Source organism: Melanostigma gelatinosum (genome assembly GCF_949748355.1).
Source record: "Melanostigma gelatinosum genome assembly, chromosome: 3".
Taxonomy (NCBI): domain Eukaryota; kingdom Metazoa; phylum Chordata; class Actinopteri; order Perciformes; family Zoarcidae; genus Melanostigma; species Melanostigma gelatinosum.
Genome location: NC_136636.1, coordinates 9,485,430 through 9,495,738, shown reverse-complemented (window position 1 = coordinate 9,495,738; position 10,309 = coordinate 9,485,430). Strand labels below are relative to the sequence as shown.

The 10,309-nt window shown below is 41.4% G+C and overlaps 1 protein-coding gene and 1 pseudogene across 2 annotated transcripts in view; both read left to right on the top strand.

Annotated features, from left to right (window-relative positions):
- LOC306775162 (RNA-binding protein Musashi homolog 1-like) overlaps positions 1-4,284 on the top strand; it is an 18,335-nt pseudogene extending 14,051 nt beyond the window's left edge. Inside the window, exons 7-13 of the transcript XR_013773150.1 lie at positions 81-207; positions 425-542; positions 1,488-1,568; positions 2,078-2,134; positions 3,041-3,100; positions 3,277-3,431; positions 3,547-4,284. The product of XR_013773150.1 is annotated as an RNA-binding protein Musashi homolog 1-like (transcript). The remainder of the gene's footprint in view (positions 1-80; positions 208-424; positions 543-1,487; positions 1,569-2,077; positions 2,135-3,040; positions 3,101-3,276; positions 3,432-3,546) is intronic.
- Positions 4,285-8,199: 3,915 nt separating this feature from the next.
- Positions 8,200-9,654, top strand: LOC306775591 (transmembrane protein 233; the record flags this gene model as incomplete). The annotated part of the gene is made up of 3 exons (XM_079266049.1): positions 8,200-8,373; positions 8,620-8,772; positions 9,643-9,654. 3 exons carry the CDS (start codon positions 8,200-8,202, stop codon positions 9,652-9,654), a joined length of 339 nt encoding a protein of 112 aa, XP_079122175.1.
- Between the last annotated feature and the right edge of the window lie 655 nt (positions 9,655-10,309).

The window sequence follows — 10,309 nt, the reverse complement described above, 5'->3', positions numbered from 1 at the left end:
GAAAATATACTCTTTGTAGATTCTTTGTTTTTCCACCGTTCTTTATTGGTACAAAGCGTCTTCGTCACTGACCACAGCAGAGAGGTCAGGTGTTGGAATAAGAGTCTGTTTGTGTGTCTTGCAGGCTTTGGCTTTGTCACCTTTGAGAATGAAGACGTAGTGGAGAAAGTGTGTGAGATCCACTTCCATGAGATCAACAACAAAATGGTACGTGTGTCAGCATCAACCTATTCCATCAACCCACAGGCTTCCATTGAAGAACATGTGTGCTTTGTATCACACAGTGTTGAGCGTTATCTACTCAGCGATGTACGGATTCGTTTGAGCGGCTTTCAGTCTTCTGTGTGTTGTGATTTAAAGATCTGCGCTGTGCACTTCTGTCGATATCTCAGTGTTTCATGAACAATGGCTTCCTGTCACACAGGTGGAGTGCAAGAAAGCTCAGCCCAAGGAGGTGATGACGCCGACAGGTTCAGCCAGGGGTCGCTCCAGAGTGATGCCCTATGGGATGGATGCCTTCATGCTGGGCATCGGCATGCTGGGTAAGATTCAAAATCAGATATGGCAAATACATTGAAGTCTCCTGAAAAGGTTTTATTCATAAGCAGTAGGTGCTGTTGTTTAGAGCAGAAGCTAAAAACAGTAGTGGTGCAATCGTTTTTTATCCTATATGTCTTTATGTCATTTGTTATGTCGTTAGCTGTTTAAATTAAAGGGTAGTTTGGGTTATTAGTCAAATTATAGGCCTGTTTTCAGGCTGTAACAGAGAGGTTTGAAGGCTAAATTTCATGTACTTCTTAATTCGAGACCAGCTTTGTGCTTTTTCTTTTCATGCTGTAATGCAAAACTAAACTCATGCCATGTTAGGGATGTCCTCTGTGCCTCCTCACATTTTCTATTTCTTCACTTTACCCATAACATGTTCAGAAGAAAAATCCAGTTCACTTGAACTAAAATGGTCTCCTTGATTGTGCTGATGAACATCTGAGCCGATGCTCATCTCTCGTGAATAAAACTACGATCTGTGATGTACAAAATGTAGAGGTCACAGACTGAAGGGCGACAGAGCTCGACACACTGGAGCGAAATATGGTTCGAAAGCGTCCTCGTTGCGAAAAACAAACCAGCGGGTGTCATTTGTGGAGGTTTGGCTCCCTCTCCTGGACATTTCACACTGTTACTGCATTGTAGTTGCCGGTAGATGCTCACTCATTACGGGGGAAATGTAGCTGACGTTAACCATCACACGTCACCCGGATCCAGAGCTTCACCGTAAACTCAAAATATTCACCGGCTGATTTCAATGAACCCAGAAATAGAACCACCTAAATCTCAAGTAGGGCAAACGTAATAATGACTGCATTTATTTGTTTCTTTTTAAAGAAATTCAGAACAATTACAGTTCATGAAGTTTGTGTCTTTATGTCTTCTTGGCTCTTTATTCAGCCACGGTAACTAAACTGATGATTATTTTACATTTCCAACAGGCTACCCAGGTTTCCAGACTACTACCTACACCAGCCGCAGTTACTCTGGAATTGCTCCTGGTTACACTTATCAGTTCCCAGGTGAGTCCACATACATCTAACATTGCTTGCACTCTTTATACGTCTTCTAACAGGAAGAGAAGTACGTTAAAACGTTGATATTTACAAACTACAAGAACATGCACACTTCATGCCATCTGAAATTATTTAAATTGTTCCTGCCTTTATGTCCAAAACCTCCTCCTCCTTTAAAATATCTCCGCACGTCTTGAATCTTGATTGTCTCATTGTTTTCTCCTTCTATTGTGTTTATTTGATCTACTTTCGGAGCCTCCTCTTCCCTTGCTCCTACCTTCCTGCCTGTCGTCACAGTAGATGTTGAACTTTCTGTGCTTGTGCGTCCATGGCAGCGTTCTGCTGTGGCTGAATGTCTGTGTGTGTGTGTGTGTGTGTGTGTGTGTGTGTGTGTGTGTGTGTGTGTGTGTGTGTGTGTGTGTGTGTGTGTGTGTGTGTGTGTGACTTTGTAGTCTGGCCGGGCGGATGGTGACTGTATTTACAAAGCGCTGTCTCTTGACCTTCTCTGTTTCTAGAATTCCATTTAGAGAGGACCCCCCTCATGACATCATCCCACCCCGCTGAGCTGGCAGGTCAGTAGCTCCTCATTCCTCCAAGGGCCCCAAGAAAGAAAGAAAAAAGGTTATTTCGCACAGAAGAGCCAAATGAAATTGCTGGCAAGAAAGCGATCGAGCATATAACCTAAATGTCAAACGATTCATTTACGTAAGTTTCATGAAAACTGATAAAGCCTTTCATCGTCAAGTTGTTTACTAGATCAGTGGACCAATTAACTTAGGGGATAAAAAAAGGCAGAGAATGCTGTGAATCCTCTGGTTGTATTAACAAAGTGGCATATCTCACCACTAAGAGTCGTCTTAAAAGGTTTCTAGCAAAGACATTTCTCTTAAGACAACCGGCGCAGGAAAAAAAAATAAAAAATAGAATGAAAAATAAAATTATAATAATAATTTCAATTAAAACTAAAAGGATTTGAAAATTAAATTTGGAATAATAAGTTTAAAAAAAAAGAATCACATTAAAAATTATATTGTAATGAATTAAATTACACTTGAAATAAAAAATAAAATTCAACTAGATATCAATCAAATGATCAATTTGACTAATTATGAACAGGTGTTCATCTTCTCGCACAGCTAATGCAGCCAGTTAGGAGCTGCTTGAAGCTTTAGCATGTTTTGTGAATATGCAGCTCTGTCTGTACACTGCCATCTAGTGGCTCTGAGTTGTCCTTGAGTTGTCATCCACCTTGTTGTTGTCATGAGCTTTATTTTTGTTCCTTATTTAAAACACATAAAGTCTGATTTTATTGGATGCTATAGTTTCGATACCCTCCACCAGCTGGATTTAAATCAGATGACAGATGTTTGCACGGATGTCAAGTCAACCGACACTGAGCTGTAGATCGTGACTCGTGATGTGATGTGAGAGCCATCCACAATGACAATGCAATAATTTGGTTTATTTGTAACCCTCAGCCATTCCCCTGACTGCTTATGGACCAATGGCAGCAGCCGCTGCAGCCGCAGTAGTTAGAGGTACGTGTGTGCTGAGACAAAAACATGTGTGTACTCGTGCATATACTTGCATTCGGTAGAATGTGTGTACATGGTCCTGCTTGGACAAATAGAAGAGTATTTATAGACATGTGTGTGTGTGTGTGTGTGTGAAGCCCTCTAGTGCTGAAGCCTGACTTGTCTCCTCCATCTCTCAGGCTCCACCCCTTCACGCACAGCTGGTTTCCTGGGCACCAGCAGCCCTGGACCAATGGCTGAACTGTATGCCGCAGCCAACCAGGACTCAGGAGTCGGCAGCTACATGAGCGCCGCTAGCCCCGCCCCCAGCACAGGGTTTGGTCACGGTCTGGGGGTAGGTCATACGCCCTACTAAAGCGCACACACACACACTTCAATACATGCATGGGTACACGTATTATTCACAAATCTAATAGAAAGTGTATCCCCTCTTGTCTATGTACCCCCAGGGCCCGCTGATTGCTACTGCATTCACTAATGGCTACCACTGAGAAGACTCAGGTCACTGAAGCTGGGAGGGCCTCTCTTCTGCTGATGAGCCAATCAGAATGCTGGCTGCCCTCTGATGGCACAACCTGATTGGCTGGCCACAGGCTCTACTGGCTCCCTGTGGCTCCACCCACCGACTGAATATCTTTTTGAAATCCTGAACTCTGTTTTGCTGTACTAATCTCACTTCAACATAACTTCCCCCGTCTCTCCTCTTTTGTCCTCATGTAGTGTTATAACTAGACCCCCCCCCCCTTTGTTATCCATTATTTTCTTCTGAAGCTGAGAAAAAAAGAAAAAGAAAAAAAAAATCTCTGAGGACCGGTTGTCATCTTCGACAAAGCCACAGAGGACTATTGTAAGTTCTTTTTTAATTATTGTTATTTTATTTCAATGTGATATGTCGTTTCATCATGAGATCCTTCAAAAGCCGTTACTGATGTGAACAGAGAGAAGAAACCGCGAGACATGGGTCTTTGTCTGAAAACCATTTTTAACAAAGGAAGAACAAAATCCAACAAAGTCCTCTTTTTAACTCATCGCGGAAACATGGAAAAAATACCTAAAATGTATATTTTGGTAGTCTTTAAAAACAAAACCTTTGTAATATTAATATTGACATAATAATGATAATCTGTAAGGTATTTTATTCTGTAATTGGTTTTAAAGCAATGTTTTTATGTCTTCCTGTAAGATATTGTACATAGACGTTGGGATGGGGGGGGGGTGGGGGGGTTGGAGGGGTTACCGAACCAGCTTGCATGTCATTGGTTGGTTTGGAAGGGTTAACAGCTATTTGATTGGCTGTCATCTACTACTACGTGTGGTCTCACTACTTTTATCGGTATGCATATGGTAGATATGTGTACGTTGTTGGCCAGTCGGCTCCAGCCCGCAACGATAGCTGTTGAGCAATACAACTTCCAGGAGTTTGTCTGGCACATCTGTTCAGTTAAGGTTTTTCTCACAAACTCATAACTTTGTCTGCTTTGCTTCTTGAAAAAAGCAACTTATAATTGAATCACCACAATGAACCAGATTTCTTGCATCTTCACAAGAAACTACTTTAGATTAAGATGACGGACCACGGACGAGACAACAGGGGTTTCACGGGGTGGGGTGGGGTTTGACTTGACTTCCTCTTTTTTGAAAATATTATATATCTATTTTTGCGCGATTCACTTCTTAATGTTTGTGTTTTTATTGTTTTCTCTTTTTTTTAAAATATTCTTTTACACGGTGTTCTCCACCGTGAAAACAAATGAAGGACATTCTCAGAGAAGCAATTGTAGAAAACATCACAATCATGTTCTGTCCTCTCATCGCTGTTTAAGGTGCATGTGATTGCGTCTGGGTGTGTGTGTGAGTGAGTGTTTGTGCGCATACATCAAGGTGTAATATGGAACTACTTTTGGCAACGAAGGAGCATTTCGATTGCCAATTTTTTTTGGTACTGAAAAAAAAAAAGAAGATCGCCCTGTTCCATTGAGGCTCACCTGCTCCTCTCACCCCCCCCCCCCCCCCCCCTCCCATTTCATATTTGGGTTTAATACATTTTTGCACCTCTGAAACCAACATACTATTGTTTATATACCGTCGCTGCTCCGTGTAGTGGTGAACAGAGGGGGTTTGGTCAGGGAACCAGAAATGGAACAGGGTCTCGCTCCCACTCGGCTCTGATACAGGAACTCAGTACAGATGCTACTGGCTGGCAGAAAAAGTTGGAACAAATTCAACATTTGCAAAAACAACAAGGCTGTTTGTTCAGCCTTCTTGCTGCAGCCTGTTTGATGTTCAGCACAGCAGAAAACTTCCTGATCCAGCCAGTAGTTCCTCTGTCAGACCGCCCGGGACATGACATAAAACTACTGCTGGACACCAACACTGTAACTTTTTAACTTACAATAAAGCAATAAGTTATTTTTTACCTTACAAATGAAAATAGTACTATTATTGGTAAAAGCAGACGACGTGTGGATAATTCTGCGGCATTAAGACTTATTTTCAGAAAAAAAAAGAAACTATATTTTTCTGTTTTGAGATCTTGTTCCCCTTGTATATTGATTTTAATGATGTCTTCTGTTGTGTTGATGTGAGGAGAAGGGCCAATGCTTTGAATGGAGCTTGTTGCTCTACATGAGCTCTGGTAAAGTTTAAGATTTGGGCTGTACCCCGCCAAGCTTTACAACACTGCTTTTCTTTTTTTCCCTTGTTTTATTTTTCTGATAATTTCAATTTTAAAATCCTAATAAATTATTCTAAAGCGTTTGATTCTGACTGTTTTTTTTTAATTTTTGTTATAGAGTTGAATTTATATGCAGGCGCACTGATGTCACACCGGTTGACCAACAATGGCACACACTCTTAGTGGACTTTCTCTCAGGCTTCGTTCAGACTGCAGGCAAATCCAATTTGTTTCTCAAATCAGATCTTTGACAGAACCAACTTACTTGCAAGTGATCAGATCGGATTTGTGTTTTCATTTGCATAAATTGCATTTCATTCGTTTTTTGCTGTCCAGACCTTCCAAAATCAATCTGGATACGATCTGGATATGCCAAAAAAAAAAAAAAGGATTTGGATTGGCAGTCTGAACATGGCCTTGTGCAATTTAAATCCTCCATTATGTAGGATTTGAAAATGTCTGCCTTTGGAGACACCAAGTGGAAGTATTCAAAATTACATCCCTCCCCCGGCAGATTTTGACCCGAGGCTACACAGCAGAAGAGTGATATCCAGTGATATGTGTGACCCGAAGACAAGGGAGACATTCTTTGTTCAGAAAATTCAGAAAAGAAAAAGTCAGCGGTTCATTTTGACCGTAGTTGTTTGCAAATATGCCAAAAAAAGAATTAAAGAGAAGAAACAACCCTATTTCTGTCATCAGAGAGATCTCTCAAAACAAAGTGTAAACCATATAAGATCCTTTTCTTGCTATACAATTACCGAGTAATTACATGAAAAGCTACATAAAGAAGGTAAATGCCTGTGAAAAGTGATAACAAGACATTCAAGATGTAGTAAATGTGTGAGGAGGACCATTTAACATGTGAAGTCTGATAGTTTCAACTGTGTTTTCAGCAGTTTTAAATTGGAGTGTAACTATTCCAGACAAAACACAAAGAGAAAGGAACATGGTACAGCAGAATACCTGACCTCCTGTGTTAACAACATTCATAGATGTTCCACGGCACTGAACCGCAGCCAATGATCTTTTCGCTGTATCAGCAGGTTGTGCCAGCAGTGGTAAATAGAGTCTGATCCCTCACACTTCGTCTCAGGGCCTCAGGGTCCTGGATGGAGGCCAGCGGGGCTAGTGATCCTCTCCCACCTCTCTCCTGTTCCCTCTCTCCCCACAAACTTTGTTTTTCCAGCTTTGAAAGAGGACCACCACTTAACATATCAGACTAATCAACCAGACTGTTGAACTTCAAACAAGTTTGTCAGAAGTTGGATTTAAACTGGCACCCAAACCCAGCGAGGCATTCACATTAACTAGGCTCCTGGACTGTGTCAATGCCATCAGAGACTGGACGGCAGAAAACTGCCTGCAACTCAACGACTCTAAGACGGAGGTCCTAGTTATTGCTCCAGAGGAGTTTGTCCCCATGATCAGGCAGATTATTAGTCCTCTCTCCTCTGCTTCCCATTGCAACTTGCGCAATCTTGGGATTTTCTTTGATCGCTCCATGTCATTTGACCCTCATGTTAAGCAGCTGTCCAGGTCATGTTTCTTCCATCTAAGAAATATCAGTAAACTGAGATCTGTATTATCAACGCCTGAATTAGAAATGATCATACACACATTTATCTCCTCTCGCATTGACTACTGCAACTCACTTTTTACATCACTCAGTGTATCTGCTCTTAACCGTCTGCAGGTCATCCAAAATGCTGCCGCCAGATTACTCACCAGGACAAACCGACGGTCTCACATCACCCCCGTACTCCGATCTCTCCACTGGCTTCCTGTAGCATCTCGGATACACTTCAAAATTCTCACCATCACTTACAGAGCACTTCATGGTCAGGCTCCGACTTATGTAGCTGATCTACTTCGCCCCTATTCACCCGCCCGCACTCTCAGGTCAAACGCTCTCGGTCTTCTGTCAGTCCCACGCACACGATTTAAGACCCGTGGTGACCGAGCCTTTGAGGCAGTGGCCCCGAGGCTCTGGAATGCTCTGCCTGCAACTCTACGCCTCGCAGATACTGTGGATACTTTTAAAAGCCAGCTAAAAACCCACCTGTTTAGGCTGGCGTTTGTGTAAAAGTAAACCCATGTCCTAGACCTGCTCTTAACATTTGTTTTACATTTTTATTTTATTTTTATTTTATTCTTTAACATTTTTTATTCACTCTGTGTATGTAATTTATTGACCGTAGGGTCACATTGTGTTTTTTATGCTTTTAAATGTCTGCTCTGTTAAGCACTTTGTGATAGTACTGTCTGTGAAAAGCGCTATATAAATAAAATTCATTCATTCATTCATTCATTCATTCATTCATTCATTTCGGGATCTACTTTTTCCACGGCCTGTTTGTAACTTTTGTAACCGTCTCTAATTTCTAATTTTCACCCCTCTGACTGCGTTTCTTTTCTGTCAGGTACAATGGCTCTAGGGGTGCTTAATCCGCAAGTTACAAATTCCCTGAGTGGGAGTGTATTTTTCGACCGCGGTTCTATCGATGAACCTCCACTCCGCAGCTACCTCTGTTTGACTATTTTCACCTGTTTTTGTCCAGCATACCCCGTCAACATTGTGGCCTTGGTCTTCTCTATCATGGTAAGCGTGGCGTTGCCTGAATACATATCATCTTACAGGTGTACAGCTGTCACTGAGGAATAAAATGCATCAGAGAGAACAGAAATGAGTTCTCTCTTCAGGATGTTTACTGTGTTTCAGTTACACAGTGTTGTGAATTAATGTGTTGGACACCTGTTCTGCCCATCAAAATAAAATAACTTCATCGTCCGTTTTGGAAAATGAAACAAAATGTGTGTGTGTAACACAGTGATTTCTTGTTGTCAGTCTAGGAACAGCTATTATCAGGGTGACCATGATGGGTCGAGGCGGCTGGGCAGGACCGCTCTTTATGCTGCCGGTGCCTCCATCGTCATTGGCCTTCTCATCATCGCCATCTCCTGCATCGTTCATTTTACCACTGTAAGACACTCTCCCAGGGTTGGGCAGTATGACAGTATATTGTGATTCTTAACATGTGGATACTTTATTGATATCGATCCGCAAACACCTAATTCAAGGTGTCAATTGCATTCAAATTGTCTTTGGGAAAATGGCATTTGAAATAACGTGGCACATGAAATAATATTAACTTTCATTCAACTCTGTTACTATGAACACAAAAGATGATGGACAGTGTTTCCCTGACCAGTCATATTGTCTGTCTAGAGAATTGACCCGTGTTTTTGTTGCTGCTGTTTACGTTCCTCCTGATGCAAATTTCAAAAATGCGCGACAGGAATACACAACTTGTTTTCCTTTTTGAATCTTTAAATCATCTCTGCCAATAGATGAGTTCGGTCATGTGTGTGCGTGCATGCGTGAGCATCTCTGTGTCTATCCACCACGAAGCTCGCATTCTGCTGCAGGATATTCATGGCTGCATGCTCAAGCACCTCTCATGGTTGCAGTGACTCACACCTTCTCAAAACACCTTCCACTGCCTGTTATTTACTGCCACTGATTGGCTCTTGACTCCTCACTCTCCACTCTTAAGCGGACCCTGGCCGGTAGGGGTTTCCAGTTATCGCACAGCTGAGTGCATTGCCATAACTCATTCGCAGTGATGCAGATTGTGTTCGAACTTGTATGCTGACGTACTGCATACTACATTCTCAATCAGTATACCACATAAGTCTAATCGTATTTGCAATATGTATGATACAGCACATTGTTACGCAAGACATTATGTAATCATACCATGTAAATAAAAGTAAATTGTACATTTTATGATATGACTCTGGCAAATGTGTCTCCTGTGGCTACCTGATTTAAAATATGTTCTTTAATGTCCTTCTGTTTGTGTTCCAGGGGGATTTTTGATGTTGTGGAAGTAGAGAGCGGGGGAGACAACTGTGGATGATAATGTCTGGATGGGCTCAGGTGGTTCGTTTTTACACGGTGCCATCCGCCAATGAAAGGACTGTGACTCGCCTCGTGTTCACTTCAATCTGCACATCACTTCCTCTCATGTTTAACATTCTTCATGTGGACAATCAAGGACTCTACAACCTGGTGAAGGTGTACATTTCAGAAATGAACGTCAATAATGCTTTGAATTAAAAGGCAGCGTTCTGCAGATGTGGGGGAAGCCATTGTTCACAGTAACATTTTCTTAGGCCGTGACCCCAATTTGAGAAATGTGTCTTCAGTGATGACAATAGATCGTTCTGCTAAATATGTTAAGTTTTATTAAAATTATAGTTTGTTATTAGTAATTATATTGATATTTCCTGCTACAACATTTATATTCATTGTTAGTATAATGTGTCATGAATGAATTGATCAATAAAATAACTTTGGTATGTACAGAACCAATTGTAACAGAGAATTTCAAATGTTGTAATGGTCTTTAGCAAACTCCTTATTAATCAGCTCTAAACATTTCTAGATTATTTCCTGCTCCACATCATGATTGTGTCGAAGAATTTCTGTAAAAATAAACTTGTATTTTATTAATTTGTATTCCTTAATTCCT